The sequence below is a fragment of the Chrysochloris asiatica genome, unplaced genomic scaffold (genome assembly GCF_000296735.1).
Source record: "Chrysochloris asiatica unplaced genomic scaffold, ChrAsi1.0 scaffold00374, whole genome shotgun sequence".
NCBI lineage: Eukaryota > Metazoa > Chordata > Mammalia > Afrosoricida > Chrysochloridae > Chrysochloris > Chrysochloris asiatica.
Genome location: NW_006408892.1, coordinates 656,058 through 683,659, shown reverse-complemented (window position 1 = coordinate 683,659; position 27,602 = coordinate 656,058). Strand labels below are relative to the sequence as shown.

General features: G+C 50.4%; 2 protein-coding genes across 2 annotated transcripts; both read right to left on the bottom strand.

The window, feature by feature from the left end:
• Nucleotides 1-447: 447 nt before the first annotated feature.
• Nucleotides 448-16,919, bottom strand: SLC5A5 (solute carrier family 5 (sodium/iodide cotransporter), member 5). Its single transcript, XM_006876290.1, has 15 exons — nucleotides 16,569-16,919; nucleotides 15,067-15,132; nucleotides 14,785-14,836; nucleotides 14,514-14,581; nucleotides 12,803-12,957; nucleotides 12,249-12,389; nucleotides 12,035-12,164; nucleotides 11,446-11,534; nucleotides 9,878-9,990; nucleotides 9,735-9,805; nucleotides 9,146-9,232; nucleotides 8,874-9,067; nucleotides 4,307-4,431; nucleotides 3,574-3,689; nucleotides 448-612 (listed from the first exon to the last, which is right to left on the bottom strand). Exons 1-15 carry the CDS (start codon nucleotides 16,917-16,919, stop codon nucleotides 448-450), a joined length of 1,923 nt encoding a protein of 640 aa, XP_006876352.1.
• Nucleotides 16,920-23,657: 6,738 nt separating this feature from the next.
• RPL18A (ribosomal protein L18a) lies at nucleotides 23,658-26,511 on the bottom strand. Its single transcript, XM_006876289.1, has 5 exons — nucleotides 26,415-26,511; nucleotides 24,924-25,103; nucleotides 24,438-24,567; nucleotides 23,916-24,025; nucleotides 23,658-23,788 (listed from the first exon to the last, which is right to left on the bottom strand). The coding sequence occupies exons 1-5, from the start codon at nucleotides 26,430-26,432 to the stop codon at nucleotides 23,696-23,698; spliced, it is 531 nt and encodes a 176-aa protein (XP_006876351.1). The 5' UTR covers nucleotides 26,433-26,511; the 3' UTR covers nucleotides 23,658-23,695.
• Between the last annotated feature and the right edge of the window lie 1,091 nt (nucleotides 26,512-27,602).

Here is a 27,602-nt window from a genome sequence, read left to right as displayed (position 1 = left end):
TTGCTCCTCCCTGCACCTCAGTCTCCCTGCCTAGGAAATGAGGTGCAAGCGGGTAGATCTGAGAACCTCTAAATTCTTCTCTAAAGTCCAGATGAATCCTAGAAGAGAGTTGGGGTCTTTCTGAAACCCTGGTGTTGGACCTGGGGTTTTCCATGTTGTAAAGAGGAAATCCTAACACTTCTGTGTTCTAGACAGAGAAATGACTGACAACATTTTGAGGGCAGCCGCAGGGGTATCGCAACTAAGACTAGAAGTAGCTGGAAGCAGGGGGATGGACAAAATGACCAGGAGGTGGAGCTTCTCTTCATACAGGGCAGAGTCTGTCAGTCTAATTTGCATATAATATGGGTCCAGCCAATTGGAGCAAAGCCATTAGTCCCCTGGTCTGGGATTGGCCAGTCTGGAGGTCCCATCCTAAGCAGCCAGTCTAACTGGCTTCGTTCATCCTCAGAGGTCTGACTCCCTTAGGTCAGGGCCACGATCTTGGCTTCTGTGAGGGGTCCACAAGCCAGCCACCTCCACCTCCTTCTGCTCTAGGAAGAATGGATGGTCCTCAGGGATGAACAGGAAGTCAGAGGGTCTCTTGTTGCCAGGAGGGAGTTCCTCAGGGCCCTGTGGGGAAGGGAGAAGAAAGATCTATGTCAGCTCATTTCACAGATGGGAGTCTGGGAGGGGAGCCAGGCAGGGTCTCACAATACCCCTTGTCCAGTTCTCGTTGCTATGTACCATCAAGTTGATTCTGCCTCATAGTGGCCCTGTATAGGGTTTCCGAGGAGCTGCTGGTGGGATTGAACCACTGATCTTGTAGTTTGCAGTCCAGTGTTTATCCTACAGCACCACACCAGTAGTCTAAAATCACTAGCACTGTAAGTATATATTCAACTTGCAAAATATTTTAACACTTGATTGTTAAAGGACCCCTACAAGTCCTTACTCCTCAAAACAAAACAAAACAGTTGCTGCCAAACCTAACTCCAATCACTGGGTGCCACAGTAGAACTGTACTCTATAGAGTTTTAGTGGCTGATTCTTTGAAAGAAGATTGCCAGGCTTGTCTTCTGAGGACCTCTGGGAGAACTCGAACCTCCAACCTCTGGTGAGCAGTCAAGCACATTAAGCATTGAGACCACCCATGGCTTTCAGTTCTGCCCCTGCTACCTGGGAAACCTCTATCCATGTCTCTACCTTGTGCCTATGATGCCTACAAGTTCAGGTCATCAGCCTTGGTACAGGTGTTTACAGTAGCTGCCCTCCCTCCCACCTACCCTTTCTATGATTGTCTGCCTGCCCCCCTTCACCAAAGTCAATACAATATTTCCCTGTGGCAGTTGGAGGGGGCTTTAAAAATGTCAACCAAATCCTTTCCCTCCCCAGTCTTCAAATCTCCTCTGCCAAACCTTTTCTAGACTCAGGACCTCTCTGAGAATGTACCCCCCAACTCACCCCTCCCCAATCTCTCAATAGCTGGCTCTTCCTCCTCCTTCAGAGCTCACTGTTACCTCCTCCAAGCAGCTATCACCGAGTTGATTCTTACTCATGTAGTCCCAAGAATGCCAGAATAGACGTGTGCTCGCTTCTTGGCAATAATCTTTACAGAAGTTAATTTGCAGGCTTTTCATCCATAGCACCAATGAGTGGGTTAAAACCACCAGCCTTTCGGTTAGCAGTCAAGCCCAAACCATTTTGCTATGCAGGGCCCTCAGTTTGTTTTTAGGGAGGTTTAATCTCTCCATCCAGGGAGCTCTGGTAGCATAGTGGTTACAAATTGGACTGCAAACCACAAGGTCAGCAGTTCGAAACTACCAGCTGTTCTGCGGGAGAAAGATGTGGTTTTCTGCTCCCATAGTTTACGGCCTCGGAAACCCTGTACAGGGTTGCTATGAGTCGGAACTGACTCCACGGCACATAACAACAACAGCAATCTCTTCAGCAGCATCCTGGGGTAGCGCAAATGGTCAACACAGTCAGTTGCTAACCAAAATGTTTGAGTCTGCCCAGAGGTGCCTTGGAAAAAAGGACTGGCGCTTTACTTGTGAAAAATCAGGCATTGAAAATCCTGGGAGGTACAGTTCTGCTCTGACTCACATGAGGCCACCATGCATCAGGGCTGACTAGACAGAAATTGGTAACTGATCATTTTATTTTGAAAAGAGATTTCTTTATCAGTATCCTAACAGTAAATCTGCCGCAAGAGGCCTCTTCAAAGTGTTAATGAGCAAAGATGTCACTTTGAGGACGAATGTTTACCTGGCTCAAGCCACAGTATTTCCAATCACCTCATTTGCATGTGAAAACTGAACAATAAAATTGATGCATTTGAATTACAGTACTGGAGGATATTGAAAGTACCATAGACAGCAGAAGAAGTAACAAATCCATCTTGCAAGAAGTACAGTCAGAATGCTCCTTGGAAGCGAGACTGAAGAGACTTTGTTGCATTTACTTTGGACATATTTTCAAGAGGAACTAGTCTTCATGCTTGGCAAACAAAGGGTCAGCACAAAAGAGGAAGACCCTTAATGAGATGGATTGGCAAAGTGACTGCAACAACAGGCTTCAACATGACAATGGGAAGAATGGCACAGGACCAGGCAGTGTTTCATTCTGTCACGCATACAGGAATTGACCCGATGGAACCCACTTGATGGTACTACTAACTACAGCAGACTAGCTCCACTTGCCGTGAGTTACAGGTAACTAAAAAAACTGATGTTGTTGTTAGGTGTCATTGAGTTGGTACTGACTCATAGCGACCCAATGCACAACAGAATGAAACACTGCCTGGTCCTGCGTCAACCTCACTACTGTTGCCACGCTTGAGCCCATTGATGCTGCCACTTTGTCAATCCATCTCACTGGGGGTCTTCCTCTTTTTCTCTGACCCTACACGTTACCAAACATGATATCCTTCTCCAGTGACTGGTCCCTCCTGACAATATGTCTGAAGTATGAGAGATGAAGTATGGTCATCCTGGCCTCCAAGGAGCACTCTGGCTGCACTTCTTCCAACACAGATCTGCTGGTTCTTTTGGCAGCCCATGGCACTTTCAATATTCTCCTCCAACACCATAACTCAAAAGCATCAATTCTTCTATGGTCTTCGTTATTCACTGTCCAGCTTTCGCATGCATATGAGGCTATTGAAAATACCCTGGCTTGGGTCAGGCACACCTACAGGTAAATAAATATTATTAAACTTTGCTCATTCTTTGTTAAGTCAGTTGATTCTGATTCATGGAGACCCCTTATGTTACAGAGTGTGAACGGCTCCATAGTATTTTCTTGGCTGTAATCTTTATGAGAGCAGATAGGTCTTCTGGGGTGTTGGTGGGTAGGTTTGAACAGCCAAATAATAGGTTAGTAGCCAAGTGCAAACCATTTGCCCCATCCAGAGACCTTTAGGGTAATAAAAAGTGTGGAATACATATCCGCTCCCAAGTGAGCCTTCCCACTGGAGGTAATGAGAGTCTGGAAGATGCTATAACTCCCACCATACCCCTCCCCTGAGTTACAGCAGCACCCAGAGCATCCATGGTCCTCTCCCCATTTTAGAAACTCAATACTAGGACTGACCTTGGCCAAGTTGTCATCTAGGGGTGCTGCTTCCTCCTTGGGTGCCACCAACACCATCTGCTTCTTTAGGTCCCACCACAGCAACCCAGGACCCAGGGCACTGCGCTTGGTGGGCCCTGAAGACCAAAGGGAAATGGAGATACTTAATGAAGAGCTAATAGGGGCTGGGAATAGAGCCACAGTAAGGGACAGGGAAAGTCTTGGGCTCCGGTGTTTGATGTCTTGGTTTAAATATCAGCTCTGATAGTGACTCACTGGAGGACCCTGGCAAGATTGCTCTTTTCTGAACCTGTTTCCTCATCTATACAGCGAGAGATTGAAAGACATCAATGGATGTCCTGGAAGGTCCACTGATTTGTTCCACTCACATCTGTGTCCCCAGTGCTGAGAGCAGTGCCTGACACAGAAGATATGCTCAACAGAGGCTTAGTGACCTAGTATATACAAGAACTGGGACTCAAGAAATGAGAACAGGTACTACTAACACTATGGATTTCTGTCTCTCCCTGCTGGAGTCAGAAGTGATTTCAGCACCAAGGACAGCGTCCTGCAGCCCAAACCACTAGTCACAAATTAATGGAGTAGTGGTGAGGTGCCTCAATGCTTCTCTGTAAAATGCAAGGGGTTATCATGAGCACTAAGAGCACAGAGGAAGCACTTCGTCCCCTTCCTGCTGACTTTGAGGCAGAGAATTAACAGGGTGATCTCTAAGGAGGTCATTCATTATGCTCACCTGTCAGGAAGCTGACCAGAGTTCCACATAGCACAGTGCTCAGTGTGCCTAGGGCACCGTAATAGAGGTAGGAGATGGCGTAGAAGGTGTCAGCTAAGGCAGGTCGGCTGGGGTCCATACCAGGGCTGGGAGTGGGAGAAACAGATGCTGTGCCTCCTCCTTCATACCTTTCCAATACAAAAGCCATCTCCAACCCATCCACTTCCTTTTGTCTCCACAATCTCAGCTTAGTCTGCCCTCCATCAGTGCCTACTAGGTAGGACAGGTGCATTAGCAGCCAGGCCTCCCTCCTCTCTATTCCCCAGGCATTCTTCATGCACAACCAAAGGGAGCATTCCTGAAACGCAACTCAGATCACCTGATCTTACCCTGCATGCTCATTACCCTCCATGGTTCCTCACTTCCCTCAGAATCAAACCAAATTAAACTCTTAGAAGAAAACAAAGGAGCGAATCTTCAATACCTTAGGTTAGGCAATCATATCTTGAATATGACAGCCAAAGCATAATACCAAAGGGAAAAGAAATTGGATTCCATCAAAATTTTAAATGTTTGTGCATTAAAGGGCACTATCAACTATACCAACTACTTATTCAACCTGTATGCTGAGCAAATCATCCGAGAAGCTGGGTTCTATGAAGAAAAATGTGGCATCAGGATTGGAGGAAGACTCATAACGACCTGTGATATGCAGATGATACAACCTTGCTTGCTGAAAGTGAAGAGGACTTAAAATATTTACTGATGAAGATCAAAGAGCACAGCCTTCAGTATGGATTGCATCTCAATGTAAAGAAAACAAAAATCCTCACCACTGGACCAATAAGCAACATTCTTATCAATGGAGAAAAGAATGAAGTTGTCAAGGACTTCATTCTTCTTGGATCAACTATCAACACTCATGGAAGCAGCAGTCAAGAACTCAAATGACATATTGCATTAGGCAAATCTGCTGCACAAGACTTTTTTAAAGTGTTGAAGAGCAAAGATGTCAGCTTGAAGACTAAGGTGTGCCTGACCCAAGCCATGGTATTTTCAATAACCTCATATGCATGTGAAAGCTGGACAGTGAATAAGGAAGATCGTAAAAGAATTGCTGCGTTTGAGTTATGGTGTTGGAAGAGAATATTGAAAGTGCCATGGGTTGCCAAAAGAACAAACAGATCTGTGTTGGAAGAAGTGCAGCCAGAGTGCTCCTTGGAGGCCAAGATGGCCAAACTTCATCTTCAGACATACAGTCAGGAGGGACCAGTCACTGGAGAAGGATATCAGTTTGGTAAGGTGGAGGGTCAGAGAAAAAGAGGAAGACCCCCTGTGAGATGGATTGACAAAGTGGCAGCTCAAGTGTGGCAACAATTGTGAGGTTGAGCCAGGATCGGGCAGGGTTTCGTTCTGTTGTGCATAGAGTCGCTATGAGTCGGTACCGACTCGATGGCATGCAACAACAACAACATCAACTATAGAAGAATGCTGATAGAAAGTAGGAAACGCAAAACAGGATTCAATATTCTCTTAGAATCTATTCTGGAGCCATGGACACCAGATAAGCCCCCAAATCGACTGCCCTAAGATCATCTTTAAACTTTAAGCAATAGTTGGGTGGGTTTTTTTTTCTGAGATCCTGATATTGGGCTTAAGGATTTTCCATGTTGTCCAAATGAAATCTTAATTTAAGACAAAATTTAGCGAAATTAGTAAAGAATGTCAGCCTGAAATAGACAGGACACATAAATGGTAATGGATTTATATCAATGGAGAAGAAACAATTCAGAAAAAGAGACTGAGATGAATAATAGCACAACTCAAAGAAGGTAATCGATGTCCTGAATTATACATGTAGAAACCGTCCCATTGGTGTATGTCCTGCTGGGAAAAGTCTCAACCACACCAAAACATAAAATAAATGATTTTTTAAAATAGGCAAAACACACGAATAGACCATTTATAAAAGAAGATACATAAATGGCCAGTAGACATATGAAAAGCGTTCAGCATCATTAGACATCAAGAAAATGAAAATTAGAGCCACAATGAAAAAGCAGTACGTATCTACTGGAATGACAACAATTAAAAAGACCCATGACAAGATTGGTTAGGACCTACAGCAAACAGAACTCTAATACACTACCAGTTGACTTGTAAAATGGTACAATCACATGGAAGAAGATCTGGCATTTCCCTAGAAAATGGATCTATATCAATCCTTTAACTCTGCCACTCCAATCTTCAGTGTTTTAGTTAAGAGAATTGAGAACCTGTTCACAAAATATTTGTCCAAGAATGTTCATAGCAGCCTTATTTAAAATAGCTAAAAACTAGAACCAATCAAATGTCCACCAAGTGAAGACTGAATAACTAAATTCATGCCATAAAACATTTCTCAGTAATAAAAAAGGAATTAATTACAGACACATGCAACAAGATCAATTAAAGTCACAGATATTATATTGAGAGTAAAAGAAGCCTGGCATACAAGAATGTATATTTCATGGTTCCATGTATATGAAATCCTAGAAATGGTAGAATGAATCTATGGAGGAAAAAAAAAATCAGAATTCCGCTTGCCTGGAAGGTGGAGAATGACTGAGAAGAGACAAAGAATAGACTGAGAAGAGAGCAAGAGCTCTTTGTCGGGGAGGGAGCATTGCAAATGTTCTATATCTTCATTGAGATATGGGTTGCAAGGGTAGATCCATTATCAAAACTGAACAGTTACTATTTGGGCATTTTCATATGTATAAAATTGAATCTGAAAAATAAACAATTCACTCCATGACTCAATTTTTACTCAAATAATAGATCAGTCTACAGCGGGAACAACATTAGTGAGGTACACACACCATAGAATGATCAACCATTCAAGATCAAATGGCTGCATTTACCTAAGGACAAAATTCAGAGGGTTGGGAAAGAAGGAGGAGTGGAAACAAGAAATACAGGGAGAAAATGGGATAAATGATGTTACTTTGAGAGGATTGTAATCATCGAGATGAAATTAAGTATATGAGCTGTTGAATAAAAAACTGATGATCTGCTCTGAAAACCTTCACTCAATTCACAATAGAAAGTTTTTAAAAAACTGAGTGGGAGATAAAGAGTGGGTGGAGGTATAAATTAAATAAAACGGCAATTTTTTTGTTAAAACTCAGTGATGACTAGAAGGATACTCAATATATTATTCTGTTTATGAATGTTTGAAAATTTCCAAAATAAAAGGTGTTTTGTTTTGTTTTAAACAGAAGAAAGGTGGGATGTCTTCAAGAGAGTGAAAAGACAACCCAAGGGATGGGGAAAAAAATATTTGTCAATTATGTATTTAATAAGAACTTAGGATCCAGAATGTATCATTAACTCTTGCAATCCAGGAGTCCTGGTGTGGCACTGTGGGTTAAAGGACTGAACTGCAAAGTCAGTTGGAACTGCAAGGTGAGTTTGAACTGAAAGGTCGGGTGATTCAAGCTCACCAGTTGCTCCTTGGAAATCCTATATGGGGTTGCTATGAGTTGGAACCGATTCAATGGCACTTAGAAACAACTTACAATTCAACAAGAGCAGTAGCCTGATTTTAAAATGGGCAAAGAATATACACAAATGGTCAACAAGCTCATGAAATGAGGCTCCATATTATTAGCTATCAGGGAGATACAAATCAAAGCCGCAGACACCACTTTCCACCCACTAGGATGGCTAGAATGAGAATGACAATAACAAGTATTGGCAAGTCAATTAAGGTGCAACTATTAGTCTCTTCCCATCCGGAGTAAAGTGAAGAAAATCAAAGATATACGGAAACAAGTAGTGCAATGGACCAATGGACCTATCTCCCTGAGACCAGAAGAACTCCATGGTGCCTGGCTATCATTACTGACCTCTCTAAAAGGGATCACATTAGAGGGTTCTGGATAGAGTGGGAGAAAAACATAGAACAAAACTAAAAATCATCAAAACAAAACCAAAAACGAAAAAGGACCAGGCTTATTAGCTGGATAGAGACTGATGGAACTCCCAAGACTGGTTTTTAGTCATCCTTCAGGCCTGGAACTGAATTCACCCTCTTCACACTCTTTCCCCCCTCACCTTCCCTCCCACCCCCACTCAATTTTCAGTCAAACATATTGTCGTTAAGTGCCTTGGAGTTGGTTCTGACCCATAGCGACCCTGTATAGGGTTTTCGAGGAGCGACTGGTGGGTTTGAACCGCCGATCTTGTGGTTCAAACGGACCTTGCAGTCCAGCGGGTCATCCTGCAGGGCCACACCAGGACTCCAACAGACAGGTCTGTAGAGTGAACAATAGCACTAGGGAGGTAGAACAACCAACCACTTGAAACCACAAGGACAGCATCTGCCCAAGGACAAAGCTCAGAAGAGTTAGAACTGGAAACCGGAAACAGGGATAAAATGGAACAAGTGAAGTGAATTTGCAGGAAGTGCCGTCAGTGACTTGAAGCAAAATGTATACGAATTGTTGAATGGAAACTGATTTGCTCTGTACACCTTCACTCACTCTGACCACACCCTGTCAGGCCTGCCCTCACCTCCCCCAACCCTCCAGACCTGCTCGCTCACCTGGGCGCCCTGCTGGAGGCGTTGAACGTAAGCACCGGACCCAAGAGGCTGGAGGCGTTGGAGGGCAACTCCTCACAGCCAGCGGCTGAGGTGGGCAGGACCCCCATAGTCTGCTCGCTGGGTGGATACAGTGAGGCGCCCACGGCCACCCACAGCGAGAGCGCCAAGCCCACGCCGAGCCCGGAGAGCACTCCCTGAGGGCGGAGCTGGCGTCAGGGGCGGGCCTTGTCTATCCAAGCCCCCTGGTCCCTTGCTGCAAGGCTCCTACTCACCGCCATATTACAGGCAGGGAGAAACATTCCCAGGATGAAGGCACCCAGGAGGGGGCCGCTGATGACTCCCATGACGGTGAAAGAACCCTGGGGGTAGGGTAAGCGAGACTGAGGAATTCACTATGGATCTTGGGCACCCCAGGAGATATCTCCATGCCAGTTTCTCTAAAGGAAGGGGGTCCCCCTGTTCCTGGCTCTCTCTTCAGGATTGGAAGCAAAGATTGGAAGCGAGTTTTGGGTCCTGGGTTGGGCACAAAATGACTGTGTTGATATTAATCATCATAATGACCATCTCCCATGTCCCAAGCGCCTCCTCCTTGCCTCATGCTGTTGCCTTCACCTGCAGTTACTTTCCCATCAAATAAGCTAAGAGTTAAGGAGTCCTGGTTTGGAACTGTAGGATAAGCACTGGACTGTGAACCACAAAGTCAGGGGTTCAAACCCACCAGCTGCTCCGCAGAAACCCTGTACAGGGTCACTATGAAGAATCAACTCATTAATTAACAACAGTGAGTCCAAGGAGGTCCCTCCCATACCTCCCACACCAGGCATCTCCTCAAGGAAACCCAGGCAGGAGTGGGGAGCTCACCTGGAGGACACCGCCCCCCAGCAAGGAGGACAGAGCTGCCACCGTCAGACAGGTTGAGCCGTAGATGAAAGCTATAGGGGTGGTGTTGATTGGTCAAGGGAGAGAGGCCACCCCGGCCCCCACATGGGGATCCCCCAACTCACAGAGTACTTTGGAGATGATAACCAGCCTCCGAGGAGCCAGGTTCGGCAGCCGTGGCTTAATGAGGTCCTCCACAGTGACAGCAGCCATTGCATTAATGCTGGTGGACGCAGTGCTGGAGGACAGGCATGTGTGGGGCTCAGATGTCACCTCTAAGGAATGACCACACCCATTCCTGGGTCCATCTGCTCCCAGTCTCCAGACAAATGCACCATCTGGCCTGCCAGATCCTTGCCAACACAAGGGCAGAGGCCAGGGTGACAAAATCCCCAGGAAGAGTTGTCCAAACTCCCATGCCAAGACTTTAGATCCTCCCTCCATGTGTGCCTGAGGGACCAAGCATATGCTGCATGGGACCTAGCTCACAGCTCATCAAGTGGGGACCATAAGTCAAGTGAGGAACACAAGCCAAGCGTGGTGAAGGATTTGAAAGCTCCCTAGCGTGGGAGGGGTGGGGGGTGGCGGAAGCAAGGGTAGGGGTGTGGGCTGACTGGTCATGGCTTAACCTTTGTTGTTTTGTTGTTAAGTGCCATCCAATCAGTTTTGACTCACAGCAACCCTGTGAGTTTGAACCAGTGAGTTTGAACCGCTGAGCTTGTGGTTCACACCGGCTTTGCAGACCAGCACATTAGCCTGCAGTGGCACACCAGGACTTAACCTTAGCATTTAGAAATATCTGCCACGTAGTGATGCTGTAGGATAAGCATTGGACTGCAAGGTAAGCAGTTCAAACTCACCAGCTACTCCTCCGAAACCCTATATGGGGTCACTGTGAGTAGGAACTGAAACAACAGCATACTCAATAAACACTGATTGGAAGGAGGGAAGAAAATAAGGAAGGAAGGATGGAAGGAGAGAGAGAGAGACGGAAAAAAGGTACAGAATAGAGGGGGTTGTTGTTGCTAAGTGCCCTATATAAGGCTCATAGAACCCTATGTAAGGCTTCCCTATATAAGGATCCTAAGGAGAGCTCTGGTAGCGTAGCGATTACGAATTGGGCTGTGAACCGCAAGGTCAGCAGTTCAAAACTACCAGCTGTTCCATGGGAGAAAGATGAGGCTTTCTGCTTCCATGAAGATTTATAGCCTCGGAAACCCTGTACTATGAGTCGCTATGAGTTGGAACCAACTCCACGGCACATAACAACAACAACAACAACATATAAGGATCCTATATAAGGCTTCCGTGGCTGTACATCTTTGCAGGAGCAGGAAGCCTCATCTTTCTCCTGTGACGTGGCTGATGAACTTAAAAGTACTGGTTGGCAGTTCAGTACTTATCCTAGGGAGCTATGCTCCCAGGAGAGAGGGGGAGGGGGGAGAAAGAAAAAACTGAAGAGAGGAAGTGAGAGGGGAGGGGAGAGGGAGGAGAAAAAGGAGAGAGGGAAGGGAACTAGGTGTGGTCATACCAGGTGTCATACCATAGCCAAAGCCCACCTGAGCTGCCCACTGGAGATGGAGCAGGATAGATGGACATACCCAGGACATTTCATCCTTTGGCAGGCTGCTGGCGGGGACAAAGGGACCCTGAGGGATCTGGAAAGACTGGACAATCGGGTGTGGCAGCTCACCTGAGGGTACCACTGTAGGCACAGGCCAGGAAGAGGCCCGGGACGCCAGGCAGGTCATCAAAGACGTCCAACACCAGCAGAGGCATATACTGGGGACAGTCAAGGATCAGGCTCCAGGTCAGCCTCACCCCAAGGGCAGGACTCCATATGTCCTGACCTCAGGGGGATCACTTCCTTTCCCCCTCCCCTGGTCTCAGTTTCTTCATCTGTAAAGTGTGTCAGGACAGCCTTGCCTCATCAACTCTTGGGTTATTTGATGGGCAACTAACTGAGCAGGGAACAGCATGAGGAACAGAGTAGGTGCTTGGGACATGGAAGATGGTCACTAATAATTAATATAAAGACTTCATGTCCAAACCATGATCCATCTCCTCCCAGTGGACCACTTTGTCTCTATATCTGAACCTGCACCACCAACCAGTGTCTGCTTGCCCCTGAATCCCTCAATCAATGCCTCCTAGCTCCTGGATCCCCCATCAAGCCAAGTTCTTTTCCTGCCTCTGCACAGACTGTTTCCCTCTGCTAAGTATGCCATTCCACCCTCACTCCCAAGGCTCAGAAAAAGGGTACCCAATCAGGCAGGGCTCACCTGGTCAGGGGCCGATATGCGACCCACCAGGAGAGGGTCACAGTCACTGTAGAGTGTGAACATGACAATGCCACAGCCAGCTGCACTGCCAACTATCAGGAACAGGCCCAGCTGATTGATGAGCAGGGCCCTGGAAGGAGGGGGAGTCTCAGCTGGAGGACTTAGGGATGGCCATCCCCTAGAAGACCTCACCACACCTCTCCTGAACACTCACAGCTTGGCTTGCCTCTCTGTGCGACAGGCCACATAGCGCTGCACCTGTGCCTGATTCACACCATACATGGAGAGCCACACCAACGTGCCACCCATCACAAAAGTCCAGAATGTGTAGCGACTCCGTGGGTCAGGGTTAAAGCTGAGGAAGGGGTAGGGTAAGTCAGTCATGTGGGCCCACTACCCTAACCTCACCCACCTAAGAATCCCAGGGGCCATTGGAGTTTTATGGACCTTCAAGGGTTTTTAGGGGTGGGTTTTGAAGCATGAGTAGGAGTTTGCCAGACTGAAAATTCATTTATTTATTCATAGAGTCATTCTTGTATGCATTCTAAACCATTCTTTCCGTGTCCAGCTGGGACATCTGAGAGGCTCCAAAGTTGGTGGGTGTCAAAGCTGGAGCAAATGGAAGCTGGGGGTTGCCTAAAGAGGGGAGCCATGGTTCTGCCTGGGGGTCTGGGAGGATTTCCCAGAGGAAAAGGAATTGGTTGACTTCCCCCTTCATGGTGGGACTCTCCAACCCTTCAGTATACCCCCCTCTACATTGTCACTCACTCCCCCAGGTTGAGCCGGGAGTGGTTCTGAGCAAGCTCAATCACTCGCTGGGTCCCGCCCACAACCATAGTGCCACGGGCCAGGACCACCCAGAAGCCTATCAGCATCACCAGAACCTGGAACACATCAGTCCAGACCACGGCCTTCATACCACCCTGCGAAACAGGCAAAGACAGGGGAGAAGGTCAATCTGGCCAGAGCCAGGTGGGCCTGGTCTCCAGTCATGGCTGCACCCAATGCCCCTGTCTACTTCAGTTTCCTTATCTGTAAAATGGAACTAATAATAGTACCTCATAATAAGTGGTGTTGTGACAAGTAAACAATACAAGTGAAAAATACTTGGATCAGTACCTGGCACATTCAACTGCTTTGTGAGTTATTGTCATTATTACTCCTACTCCCATTGCTATCACTATACTGGAGTCCTGGTGTGGCACTGTAGGATAAGCACTTGACCTCAAAGTCAGTTTGAACCACAAGGTCGGCGGTTCAAATTCACCAGTCGCTCCTCAGAAATCCTATACAGGGTCACTATGGGTCGGACCAACTCAGCACTTAGCACCAATTGTTGTTATGTGCCATGGAGTCGGTTCTGACTCATAACAACCCTGTATAGGGTTTCCGAGGCTGTAAATCTTTACAGGAGCAGAACGCCTCATCTTTCTCCCGCGGAACAGCTGGTAGTTTCGAACTGCTGACCTTGTGGTTCGCAGCCCGATTCGTAACCACTACGCTACCAATAGCACCAGTATATTAGCTGTTCTTTTTGCCCATCCAGACTCCATGCCTTTCTTTCTGAAGGAAAAAAATAACAGCAACAACCAACCGTTCCCATCAAATTGATTCCAACTCATGAAACCTCCTGTGTGTCAGAATAGAACTGTGCTCCACGGAGCTTTCAAGGATGTACTCTTTCAGAAGTAGACTGCCAGGGCTTTCTTCAGAGGTAACTCGGGGTGGATTCAAGTGTTGACCTTTTGATTAGCAGGAGGGCTGTTAATCATTTTTACCAGCCAGGAACTCCCTTCCAAAAGGGAGCTCCTGGAGTTTTTCTATGAAGAAGCCCTGCTCTTCTCACAGTTCATTAGGGTGAGGCTGGCCCTGGCCTTAGCTCCAGGGATGGCTAACTAGACCATCCAAGCCCTTTAAACTGCCTTGAATGGCTCAACCTGAACACATGGCCAGAACCAGCCCAATGGGAGTTCTCCTTGGGACTTTAGGCAGCCCTATCCTGAAACAGAGCTCACCAGCAGGACTGGAAGAAGCTTGAAGCTAATGGGACCTCAGAGATGGGAGACGGATCCAGAGGCTCCTTTGGATCCAGCTATGCCTGAAACCATTTTATTACTGGATTCAACAATAACACAAGGCCATAGAGAAGGCTTTCAGATCACTTCTCATTATACCACTGATGTTGTTGTTAAGTGCCATTCAGTTGGCTCCAACCTATAGCGACCCTGTATAAATAGGGATTCCGAGGAGCTACTGGTGAGTTTGAACCACCGACCTTGAGATTCAAAACGACTTTGTTGTACAGTGCATTAACTCACAGCACCACACCAGGACTCCATACTGATGAGGTTAATGAAGCCTAACGGGGACATGAGTTTCCTTGGGCAGCAAGGAGATGGACTTTAGGCAACCCACCCAGAGACTCAGCAAGCCTGGAAAGCGTTTGTAGGGGGCGGGGTGGGTTCATGGGGCTACTCACCACAGTGGTGTAAAAGGTGCAGATGGCTCCGGTGGACAGGAGCGACGCCCAAATATCCAGCCCCGTCACTGCCAGGGAACCTTCCATTAGGCAACATTGTGCCTCCTCCCTTGGGTCCTACTCTCTCCAGAAGTCTTCCCCTCTGACCCTCTCTGGGAGTATTGCTGGGTGCACCTGCAGCCCCTTTCTCTCCTCCCTGCTCAAGTCCAGCAGCTAAGCTCCTCTGGGTCAGCCTTCACGAGCCCCCTCCCGTCGTCCCCTAGAAACAAACCTTGGTTAAGGATTAGCGCGGGAGCGTAGATCACAATGCCAGTGTACAGCGTCTGCAGATAGGGGGCGGGACGAGTAAGGCAGGCGGGGGAGGGAGGGGGGGCCGTCCGTGCACAGAAGGGGTAGGAGAGGACTCGGCGAAAGGGCAGGTCTATGGTGCTGGGACCAGGCCATGCAGGAGGGGGTCCAGGTGGGGCCTACGGGGGCAGGGGCGGATCTGTGTCGGATGGGGCAGGTCTAGGGGCGGGCTGTGGGCGGGGAAGACCCGGCCAGGGCCGCTCACAGTGGCCACTAGGTACTGGACAGTCCCGCAGAGTCGCACTACACGGCCGAAGCGCAGCTCCAGGTACTGTAAGAAGGAGCAGAGGGCTCGTGGTCACTTAGATCGGCCCTGTTCAGGAGCCTGAGGCCTCCCGTAATGCTTACTCGCTCTCTTCGTCTCTACCCTTCAACAGTGCTCGCCTGACTGTTGCTGGTGGTCCCCGACAAGCGCAGACATTGACCTGATCCCACCACCCGTGCACACGCGCAGTGCCTGCACATGTGTATTCAGCATGGGCGCGGGGGGGGGGGGGGGACCAGTTTGCCATGCGCACGCGCCCCCTACTCGCATCGGACCGGCCGGGACTTCCCGGGTGCTACTACCCGGTGTACACTGAAGTGTCCGCGGGCGCCTCCCTGCAGGTGTCTACTCTACACCTAAGAAGCTCTGGTAGCGTAGTGGTTACGAATTGGGCTGCAAATCGCAAGGGCAGCAGTTCGAAACTACCAGCTGTTGTGCGGGAGAAAGATGAGGCTTTATGCTCCCTTAAAGATTTACAGTCTAGGAAACCCTGTACAGGGTTGCTATGAGTCAGAACCGATTTCAGGGCACAGAACCATCACCATCACTGTACACCTGTCACTATTTACATAGTTTTACGTCATGCCCTGGGGGACACCTGTAATTAGCCCTGTTTGACCCTTGAAGGAGCCCTGGTGTCGGTGGTTTAGCTCTGGGTTAACCGAAAGGTCTACTAGACACTTCGCGGGAGAAAGATGATGGTAGTCACCATCCAAAAATATTGTGTGAAGACCCTCTGGGGACACTTCTGATCTGTCCTATGGTATTGGTGGTGGGTGTGTGCCACCAAGTCGGTTCCGACTCATAGCTACCCTACATAGGGTTTCCTAGGCTGTAAATCTTTATGGGAGTAGAGAGCTTCATCTTTTTTCCACAGAGCGACTGGAAGATTACAACAGCTGACTTCGAGGTTACAGCCCAACTGCAAGGTGGGCAGTTCAAACCCACCAGTGACTCTTCGGAAACCCTATACAGGGTCTCTATGAGTCGTAACCGACTCAATGGACTTAACACAACAGCATAGGGTTGACATAAATCAGAATTCCACTCGATGGCAGTGGATTTGGATTTTTTTGGATTTGGCTATTTGGAGAAATCCAAGATGGTGAAGTCGAACGTCGTCGAATCCCGAGTTGAGGTTGCCCCGTCGGCGTGCACTCCGGAGAACTCACACCCGGGAGCAGGGGGCTGCCACCTCTCGAGACCCCTCCTGATAGCGCCTGACTCCGCCCCGCCCACACTACTATCAGGAACCAGACCAGTGGCTCCTTTTCCTCCTTCCTGCCCATGGCTCCACTGCCTGGGGCCGCTTCCCGGAACTCTCCCACCTGTCTGCCTCCAGGTGCCCCATTAGAGCTCCCAGGAGTTGACTTTTCCCCGAGGGGCGCGTCGAAGCCCCGGGGCCTCCCCGACTGGGCGTGCCTATCCCACCTCTGCCCTACCTGGTAGGTGCTGGTGAGGCCCAGGCGGTAGAAGATCGGCAGGAAGAGCGTGGCGGTGAGCAGCGAGTTAAGCAGCTGGCCCAGACACATCCACAGGAACTTGAGGCCGTAGCGGGAGGCCTCGGCCGGCACGCCCAACACCTGCACCGCCGACATGAAACTGGCGGCCAGCGACAGGCCCACGGGCAGGGCCGCCAGGCTCCGGCCGCCCGTGAAGAAGTCCTCGGCGCTGCGCTGCCCGCCGTGTGCCAGCCCGACCCCCAGCCCGATGCCCGTGGATATCAGCAGCATGAGCGCGAAGACCCCGTAGTCCCAGGCCCCGAAGGTGGCCGGTGCCCCTACCCCCGCCATCAGAGCTGGGGAGCGCCAAGCCCCTCTGCGCCCCTGCCCGCGCGTCCCGTGTGTTCCCCGCGAGGGAAGCTAGCAGCGCCTGAGCTGGAAGGACCGGCCACAGGGTAAGCCACGCCTGTCCTCCTCAGTACGATGCGGGGCGCGGGAAAGGAGCTGGAGCAGGGGATCCCTTGGACAAGGGTCTGCGGGTCCTCGCTGCGGACGCCTGCTTCCTGTCCCTCTTTTCCGTCTAGGTGTCTGCCTCTGCCGTCTGTCCGGCGTCTGTCCCTTTACCCTGGGGCAGGCTGTCCCGTGCAGCCGTCTATCGGGCCGCCCGTTGTCCGCCCCTGTAGGTGGCGATGGGGCTTAAAGGGGGAGTTGGCCACCGCAGGCTGGATTTATTGGCGCCCCGGGGTCAGCGCGGCTCCGCCCTGAGAACTGGGTAGGAGCAGGCGGGACCCGCACCCTTTCCTCCCTGGACAGACAGACAGGCGTGGGCGGGCCACATGGTTATTGGAGGGTGGGAGAGGAAGGCTCCCAAATGTCCCTATGTGCTCTGACATAGGCTGTTAATATCCCCACTGACAGGTGGAGAAACTGAGGCTCTTAGGGAGTATTGCTACTGGCTAGGTGTAGCAGCCAAGTGCAGGCTTCATGATTCACACACTGTCTTGTCTCCCTGTTGTGCTTCCAGGCCTTGAACTACTGAGAGCTCATTCTCCCTAAGCCCTGGGGTTTTCCTTTCATGGCCAGAGGGGGGGTGGGGTACATAAAGAAAAATTATGCAGTTTAAGCCTTCCACAACCGGCACCTGGACCTAGTCCATTTCTCCAGATCCCAGATCCGGAGCATTGCCAAGATAGATAGGTAACACTTTGGGTTCAAGTCTTGGTTCTGGTTATATTCTTGGGGAAGTCTGTTTTCTCTCTGAGCCACAGTTTCCGGTTCTGTAAATGACAAACAGTCCCTTCTTCAGCTACTGGAGTCCTGGTGTGACACTGTGGGATAAGTGCAGGACCACAAGGTTGGTGGTTCAAACTCACCAGCAGCTCCTTGGAAACCCTATACGGGGTGGCTATGATTCTGAACGGACTCCACAGCACTAACAACTTCAGCTACTACTAACCTAAAGGATGGTGGCTCAAACCTATCTAACGTACCATGGAAGAAAGGCCTGTTATCCACATCTGTTAAGATTCCAACCAGGAAAACCTCATGGAGCAGTTCTAGCTGAAGCACCTGGGATCCCTCCTCATAGGTAAGAATTGACTTGATGGAAACGGGTCCCGCCCCCGCTGCCTGAGGAATACACTGGATCCCTAAGACTCAAAGCTGACTTTGTTCTTTCAAAGCACTTCATTCTTTCCTTCCTTTATTCCTTCAGCAAACATGCACTGAGCCAGGCAGGGTGGGTGTTGATATAGGTTGGAGAGTGCGGCTCATGTGCAGAATCTAGGGTTAGGGACTCGACTCAATGGGGACTTCTGACTACTCCAGAGATTGAGTCTGTTGTGTCTCTATCTCTGTGTGATGAAGAAACTGAGGCAGAGTGAGGAAGTTCTTTGCCTGGGGTCACCAGCTAAGGGAACCCAGCGCTGTCATCTTGGGGCACTTCCTTGGGGGCTGGAGGGAATCCAGGCAGGTAGGGTTGAGAACTAAGAATTCTTTGCACTGGTAAAAGGCAGTGGAGACTTTGATCTGTGACCCTGCCTCAGTCTTCTTGAGAAGCTGGAACTTCTTTCTAGAAAACTTGGAGCATAAGGGGAGATCCAGGCAGGAACTGTCTCCCAGAAAATGGGCTCTGTATCCCCCCTGCCCAATTGCCAACTCCATGTCGTCCTCCTAACACACTGACACCCGCCCCTCCCCCCACCTCCCACCATGGGTGTTTCTGCTCCAGGCAGAGGTCTGGGCTGAGAGCTGGAAATACAGTGGGGCCACGTAGACCTGCTCTGCACACCAGCTGAGGGCACACTGATTTTCCTGCAGCTGACTACCCATTTCAGAAGGTGTAGAATGACAAGAATGAGGCCAGGAGAAAGTTGGAGGCAGACTTGGGGGAGATGGTGACTGTGGAGTGGGGGCCTCTGGGAGCAGGTAACTACAGGAGATCAAGAGGCTAGCAGCAGGGTAGCCAGGTCTGGAGAGAGCTGCCAAGAGGGGACCCGCTCCAGGCAGTGGAATGGCATGAGCAAAGGCCCCAAGACCAGAAAAGCTTTGCAAGTTTGAAGAACCATCAGGAGGCCAGGGTGACTGGAGAAGTCAGCAAGAAGAGGGAGGGATACGAGGACCTGACTCTGAGGCCCATGGGAAATCACAGGAGAATTTGGAGTAGGCAAGGGACCCGAGAAGCCTCCTAGGACAGGAGTTTAGGGGTGAAGAGAATTGGGCAGATCCAGAACGTTCTAGAATTCAAAGTGCAGGATGGAGAGAAGTGCAGAGCAAATTCCAAAGGTGCAGCCACTGCAGACAGCCTGAGTCCAAGAGGCGGGAATGGAGGACGCTGCCGCCTGGTCAGGGTGCTGGATGGGTGGTAGTTCCATGGAGACATAGCAGGGGTGCTCAGGGACAAGGGATCATGTGCTCCTTCTGGCTCCAGCACTGACTGGCCTGTGGGTGGCCTCCGTGGCCCACTATGAATTTGGAGAGACCACAGCCCCCTCAACCAGGATTTGAATCCAGGCCACGTGGCCCCAAAATTTTGCCCTGGACTCAGTAAATGTTCTTGTCTGTAAGACTCCATGCTGCTAAGTTCTGAGGGGCCTAGACTGTGGTTCTCAATTATATGACTCTGGTTCAGGGACTGGGATCCCCCTGGGTCCTAGTGGTAGAATATAAGGCAGAAAGGGTCACAGTCTGCCCTCTAGGGCTTCAGTCATGCCATGCCTGCCACCTGGCCACATCCAAGAACAGGACCTGGGAGCCCTCAGCACTTGAAATGGCAAGGGACTTGCCCCTAGAGTTAGTTCTTAGGTTAATGCTGGTCTCATCTTTGGACAGGTGAGGAAGCCATTCAGAAGCTTACCTCCATGACCCCCAGCCAATGAGAGGGGAGGATCACACAGTGAGCAAGGCCCCAGACACATGGAAGTGCTACTTGGAGGTTTCCTTCCATTCCATAGTCTTTCCATCTGGCTGGTCTAGCCAAAGCTCAGCTCAGCAGGTTTTCACTCCAGCTAGTTGTCCTTCTCCCTCCTGTGACTTAGGGTCTCTCTGTCCTGCCAGGCTGCCTAGCAGCCCTAACATGAAGTAGAGTCCAAGGATGAGATACTGGAACAAAGGGATGGTGGGTAGATGGGGGTTGGGTAAAGGACGAACAGATGAGTGGAGGATAGATAGTGGGCAGATAAAATGAGTGGATCTAGATGTATAGGTATGTCGGTGAGTAGCCAGATGGCTGGAGTCCTGGTGTGGCACTGAAGGGTAAGTACTGGACGGTTAACCCCAAGGTCAGCAATTCAAACCTACCAGCCGCTCCTTGGAAACCTTATACAGGGTCGCTGTCAGAGCCAACTTGAAGGTTTAACAGGTGCATGGCTAGATGGACAGATAATAGATGGGTGATTTGTCAGATGGCGGGATTCGTAACTGCATGGATGGGGGGGGTGTCTGTGGACAGTCATGACAGGCTAAGTAGATGGCAGGGTGGGTTAGGGAACTGGGGGTTAACTCATCTGTTTCAAAGGTTGGCTTCATCTTAACTGGGGCACAGCTCTTGGTCAAGATGGGAGTACCATGGTCTGATGGTACCATTAGTCCTAGATAATATCCTATGAACCACCCCCACCTTTCCAGACTCCTTGTAGTCCTGGTGTGGCACTGTAGGATAAGCACTGGACTGCTAACCACAAGATCCACGATTCAAAACCACCAGCTGCTCCTTGGAAATCCCATGGGTCCCTGAGTCAGAACTGACTCAAGAGCACTAATAGCGGTGCATCCTGAAAGACAAGACTCGGGGCCTCAGCCTCTAGTTCATGGGATGCACCCTCAAATCTGAGAAGTCACCACCCACTAACATAGGAAGATATTTAGACTCATAGGCAGTGAGTCGCCCCAGGCACAGCTTTCAGGGTCTGAGAACAAGGTCTTGATGTCGTAGCTCAAGGTTGTCATGGTTACAGGAATTCTAGATAATATCCTAAACAGGACCAGTGTTGTAGACACACACCAGTAAATAGTTCAAGTTGGGACAGGAGGGAGAAAAGAGAAACACACTATAGCTTGGACCACAATTAAGCACTTGGCTTCTTCCACCTTGAGTGGCTTCCTTGTGGTCTAAGATGGCTGCTGGAGCACCAGGAATCATGCCCACCTTCCAGTTAAATGGGAGACTTTACAGGCTGATATGTATATGCCGTAAGAGCTCTGGTAGCGTAGTGGTTACAAATTGGGCTGCAAACTGCAAGGTCAGCAGTTTGAAACTACCAGCTGTCCCATGGGACAAAGATGAGGCTTTCTGCTCCCATACAGATTTACAGCCTCGGAAATCCCGTACAGGGTCGCTGAGTTGGAACCAACTCCACAGCACACAGCCACCACCACGTAATGTATATGCTGTAGTCCTGGTGTGGCACTGTGGGTTAACGTGCCAGACTACAAAGTTGCTTGAACAGCAAGGTGGGCAATTCAAGCTCACCAAGCACTCCTCGGAAACCCTATATAGGATCACCATGAAACATGTATGCCCTTAGTGCCATCAAATTGGTTCTAACTCATAGCAACCCCATATAGGGTTTTAGGAGTGGCTGTTGAGTTTGAACTGCTGACCTTGGGTTCAGACCTACCTTGAGGTCAAGTGGTTTTCCTAAGGCAGTCCACACTTCCCAAGAAAACTCAGCAAAAAGCCACCACCACCCCAGCACTGCCATGGAGCCCATCTTGACTTCTATTAACCTTGTGGCCCTATATAAAAAAAACACTGGACTGCAAAGTTGTTTGAACTGGAAGGTCAGCAGTTCAAACCCACCAGCCACTCCTTGGAAACCCTGCACAGGGTTGCTATGAGTTGGCACCAACTCCACGGTGGTACTAACAGGCTGCAAAAATCTCCATTTGACTGCAACAGAGGCATGAACAGACTTGATAGCACTTAGCAACCGTGTCTGAAGTTCCAAGGCTGTAAATCTTCATGTGAACTGCCACCTTCATCTTTCTCCCTTACAGCAGCTGCTGAGTTTAAACTGCTGACCTTGTGGTTAACAGTCCAGTGCTTAGCCCAAATGTAAATGCGACTTTCACCCACTAAAGTTGTTAACCTAATGTTTAGTCTGAAAACAGGTCCTCTTGGGCTGCTAATTTCATGGTCAGCATTTCGAAACTACCAGCTGTTCCGTGGGAGAAAGATGAGGCTTTCTGCTCCTGTAGAGATTTACAGCCTCGGAAACCCTGTACAGGGTGGGTCATTATGAGTCAGAACTGACTCCACAGCACAAATCAAAAAATTCAATGCCATTGGCTGATTGCCCTTTCTCTGGGTTCTCCCTGCCAATCTATTCACTCAAGGCTCGTTCCTTCCTGTGCAGAGCTCAGCACTCTGCCGTGTCTCCCTCTTGCACACACAGCTCATTGGCAAAAGACAGAAACATATCAGGTCAAATAGGGTGTGTTCCAGGAAAAGGGCTCAGAGGAGTAGATGGCAGGGGCCAGGCTTGGGGGAAGTTCCCATGTGAAGGAACTTCTTCTGTGAAGCAGGTCTGGGGTTTGAAGTGACCTATTTGTCCTGGTGTGGTGTTATGGATTAATGTGCGGGGCTGCAAGGTCGGTTCAAGAGGGTCACTGCTTCAGTGAGAAGCTGCCCTCCTCAGCCACACAGCTCCCTGGGCTCAAGCCCCCCTGGAGCATGACCAAGCTCTGTGAACTGTAGCCGTAGGAAGGCAGATTAATGTGCGGGGCTGCAAGGTCGGTGGTTCAAACTCACCAGTCGCTTCTCAGAAACCCTATACAGGGTTGCTATGAGTCAGAATGGACTCCACAGCACTTAACCTAAAGGACAAATTCTGTTGCCCACCTAGGTGGATCCAGCCACTCAGTTCCTCCCTAAGGGGGCAGCTCAGGGTGGGGAGTGTCAGGACAAGGCCAGAAGGTAGCCCTCCTCACAGCTTTTCCTTCTGACCCATAGATCACTGAGAAGCAAGGCTCAGAAGACAGGGGCTGCCCAAGATCATACCCCAGGGGCAGAGGACAAAGCCAGGGGCTCTGAAACAGGGCTTGGGCAGTGTGGGATTAGTGCGTGCCTGGAACCTTCCAGCCTGCCATGGTTTCCTGGAGACGGATGCCCTGGGTGAGGATCTGGCTACCCCCTTGGGCAGGATTAAGGCATTTCTGTGGTTCCTAACAGGGCTGGAAACTACTCTCAGTACAGCAAGGGCACACACTCGTCAAGGACTCCGTGTGACAGCTTGGAGGATCCCTGGGTTCTAGGTGAGAGGCCGCCTGCAGGGGAACAACCCAACTAGGGACCTGGGGCTTCCATCTGAATCCACCAGTCTCTCTCAGGCTGTCACCAGCAGAAAGGGAAAGATACGGGCCTAGTGCATCCCAAGTCACCCTGCCCGCCCCCGCCCTCATGGCACGGAGGTCAGCTAGGGAACCTGGACCCCACTCAAGGAGCAGACGTGCCATCTGTGGGAACACAGAGGCTGGAACTGGCAGTGCTACCTGGCAGGGCCCAGGCTCAGTCCACTTGCCGCCTGTTTGATTTCTGTATGACAGTTAAAGAAAACACCACTGAGGCCCCCAGCGTCATTCCCATGAGGCGTTTATTGGGCAGACCAGGGGTGGGGGCAGGGCTGTGCCTAGAAGAAAGTGTTGGGCCGCTTGGTAGTGAAGCGAGGCTTGTGCTGGCGACGCAGGACCCGGTGGGGCAGCGGGAACTTGATCTTGGAATCCTAGGGGTGGGGTAGTTGGGGTGAGCAGCCAGTCAGGGGCCTCTGAACCTCTTCCCAGACCACTGAGGTGTGGTTGTCCCCAGGGCTGCTGGGTCCCCACCCTTCCCCCCAGGATGCAGACACTCACGTGGAACTGCTTGACCGCAGGCCTGCGGCACTTGCTGGCTGCAATCTCTTCCACTTTCATGATCTGGATAGAATGGGCGCGGGCGCGGTGCCGAGCGCCCATGTCTCGGTCTGTAGGGAAAGGCCAACACAAGACTTCCCACCAGACTCTGCTCAATCCCAGTGACCCCACATGGCCCCAGAGCCTGGCCACCAGGAGTGTAGAACCTTCACATTCACTCTGAGCGGCACAGCACAGCCCCCCAAAGGCGACATGGTCCACTTGCTATGCGCACCACCATTTGAACCACTGCTACGAGAAGCTGCAGTTCTTGGGTTTGGGTGCAAGTAGCTAGACAAGGCCTTCTCAGAAGCACACCTGGTAGGCACTGGGGTACACTGGGGCCACTTGCTCTGCAGGTTAAGAGATAGCACAAGTTCCCAACTGGATAGAGGTCATTAGACCCAAGTGCCACCCTGACAATCCTCAGGGTCCACCTATTGCCAGAGTCCCAGATCTTGGGGAGTGAGACAGGGTGCTTACAGCACTGAGTGACGGCACCCGCGGTGGTCAGGTCCCGGTACTCCCGGTACATGTTGTGGGTCCCACTTCGGGAGTCGTAGCGCAGCCAGATGCCGAAGTTCTTCACCCGCAGTGGGGACTTCTCGAACACCTACTCAAGAAAGGACTGGGATAAGAGGGGAGCAGCAAAGGAGTCTCCCCTAGCCTGTTTCCCAATCCCCACACCATCTGGCAACTGGTAAACTGCCTGGGAACCTAAACCCACATGTGTCATGTCCCAAGTACCCAGGTACCTGTACCCCTGCCACCATGCCTTTCCTGCACAAATCTCAGGGATCAGCACCATGGCCCTTACTTTGTAGTTGAAGAGGGTCACTGCTTCAGTGAGAAGCTGCCCTCCTCAGCCACACAGCTCCCTGGGCTCAAGCCCCCCTGGAGCATGACCAGGCTCTGTGAACTGTAGCCGTAGGAAGGCAGAGCCACACCCTGCTCTCCACCCCCACATACCTGCCCACAGTACACGATCTCCCCGGAAGACTTCTTCATTTTCTTCAGCTGTGACACGAAGTACCAGAAGCGGGACTTGGCGACGACGTGGTTAGGAGCGAAGATGCGCATTCGGTAAAGTGGTGGTGTCTTACACTTGGGGGTGGGCAGGCAGCGCCCTACCACCTTGTACTCACGAAGCTGAGGAGGAAACGGGTGAGAAGCTGGACCAACACCCAGAGCCCTCCTGGCCTCCGTGGGTTATACTCCCAGCGGGAGAGGAGGGCTCCAAGGAGAATAAGCCCTTTGTCCTGGACAACAAAGTTGAGCAAGGCTTTCCAGGAGCTCACTGCTGCCCTCTCTCCCTCCCAACTTGACACACCACAGAAGATACAACCAGAATGAAGACAGGCATAACGTGAGGTCCTGGAGTCCCCACACAGGGTCTCAACATCTCAAGAGGTCCCTCCCAAGAACAGTGATTCATTCATTCTTATCAGCCAGAAAACTCTCCAACCTTCCCCTCCAGACACAGAGCAAAGCAGTAACCTTCCAAGGTGACTCAAGTAGTCAAGTGGTTGACTACTATTCAGAAAGTTACTGGTTCAAATACACCCAAACAACTAGCAAGTAAGGACTGGTGATCTGCTTCTGAAAGCTCCCGTCTATTAAAACCCTACGGAGCAGTTACATCCCATGGGAATTAACAGCAAAAGTTGAGACTAGACTCTGGCTTCTCGACAGCAGTTCCTGTCACATAGCCAGTTTGCAGCTCTTGGGGCTGACTGCCCTCCCAACCCCCCAACTTCGTGCTCCATCCACATGGAGACCCAGAGACAGCCGAGGGCTGACATTTCCCAGCCTGCTCCGGGTGGAGCCACGATAAGAATCCAAGGACACGCCTGGCCCTGCGCTTCCCCATGCGCTGCTGCCGTGCTTTGGATCAGTCACAGCTCCCTGTTTACAAAGTTGAAGGTGAGGATTATTTTGCTAAATTCAAATCCAACCCCTGTACGACAGCAGAAAAACTCCCTAAATGGGGAGTCGTCGAGTCCGCTCAGACTATCTTAGCATTACACTAAGACTCCGGGTTTTAATTTCTACATCAAGTATTTCCTATATCAAAACGGCCACAAGTAGCACAAACTCAGTCACTAGGTTCCAGTTCTAGACCTTAGGGGCTGCTCTTCCAGACTACTCCTCCCCCAACATGTCCCTTTCAAGAGGGGAAACTGAGGCCTTCATGCAACATAGTTTGTCCCCTCCTCTGGAACGGGGACCTGGCCTCCTCGGACCCCGCGATCCCCGAGCCCAGCTGGGGCCATCCACGCGGGCGTCCCCATGCGGCGCCGCCATGTTAGCTGGGCCCGGAGAACGATGGCTGGAGGCCGCGGGATCCCCAGAAAGGCATGAACACATAGACTCGATCAGCGACGTCTCCTAGAAAGCCCGATACGGGCCGCACCGCACCCCATGACACCACGACCCCAGGCCCCACCGCTTCCGACTTACTGTGCCCGAGGCCTTCATGGCGATAACTCCGCGATCGCCGCGACCCGCAAAAGGAAGTAGTTGCTCTCGCGCATCCGCTCACCACGATTTCGCTTCCGGAAGTCCCGCCCACTCATAGGTTCCTCCGCCCCGCACTCAACTAACTAGATTCGCTCCTTCATTGGCTCTGACTCACTTTACGAGTGGTAGACTTACGGGTTTGCCTTTATGCGCGGCAAGACTACAGCTCCGAAGAGGCAGCGCGGCGGTCTGCCCGGGACCCTAATGGAGCATTTTGCGCGCTGTACTCTGGGAGTTGTAGGCGTTTGGGGATTCCATCTGGTTTATTTGAAGTTCCACTTTCTTGGAATGCTAATAATATTAAACAGACTTTTGGGGTCCTACGACTCGGACTTTTGGAGTCCTGATGTGGCGCTGCAGGTTAATGTGCTGGACTGCAAAGTCGGCTTGAATCTCAAGGTCCGTAGTTCAAGCTCCCCAGCCCTCCTTGGAAACCCTACATAGGGCCGCTGTGAGTCGCAACCGACTCCTCGACTCGCGTGTTTGTTATGAGATCCTCGTGTCTCTCCTTAATCGGAGTGTCTTCTGAGAGGTGTCATAGGGAGGCCCCTAGTCACGTTCTTGAAAGTTCTCATCTGTAAATTGTGAATAATATCAGTATTTTTCTTTTAGGGATGTTGCATGAATTAAATGAGAGAACTCGGATAAGGTGTCAGGCACAGAGCAGTCCATCATTAACCCGCATTGTTGTTGTTGTTAGGTGCCATCGAGTCGGTACCGACTCATTAGCGACCTTATGCACAGCAGAACGAAACACAGCCCGATCCTGGACCAACCTCACTACTGTTGCCACGCTTGAGTCCATCGATGCTGCCACTTGGCCAACCCATCTCGTTGGGGGTCTTCCTCCTTTTCTCTGACCCTCCACCTTACCAAACATGATACCCTTCTCCAGCGACTGGTCCATCCTGACAATATGTCCGAAGTATGAGAGATGAAGTTTGGCCATACTGGCCTCCAAGGAGCACTCTGGCTGCACTTCTTCCAGAACGGATCTATTGGTTCTTTGGCAGCCCGTGGCACTTTCAACATTCTCCTCCAACACTGTAACTCAAAAGCATAAATTCTTCTACGGTCTTCCTTATTCACTTGTTGTTAAGTGCCATCGAGTCGGTTCAGATTCATAGT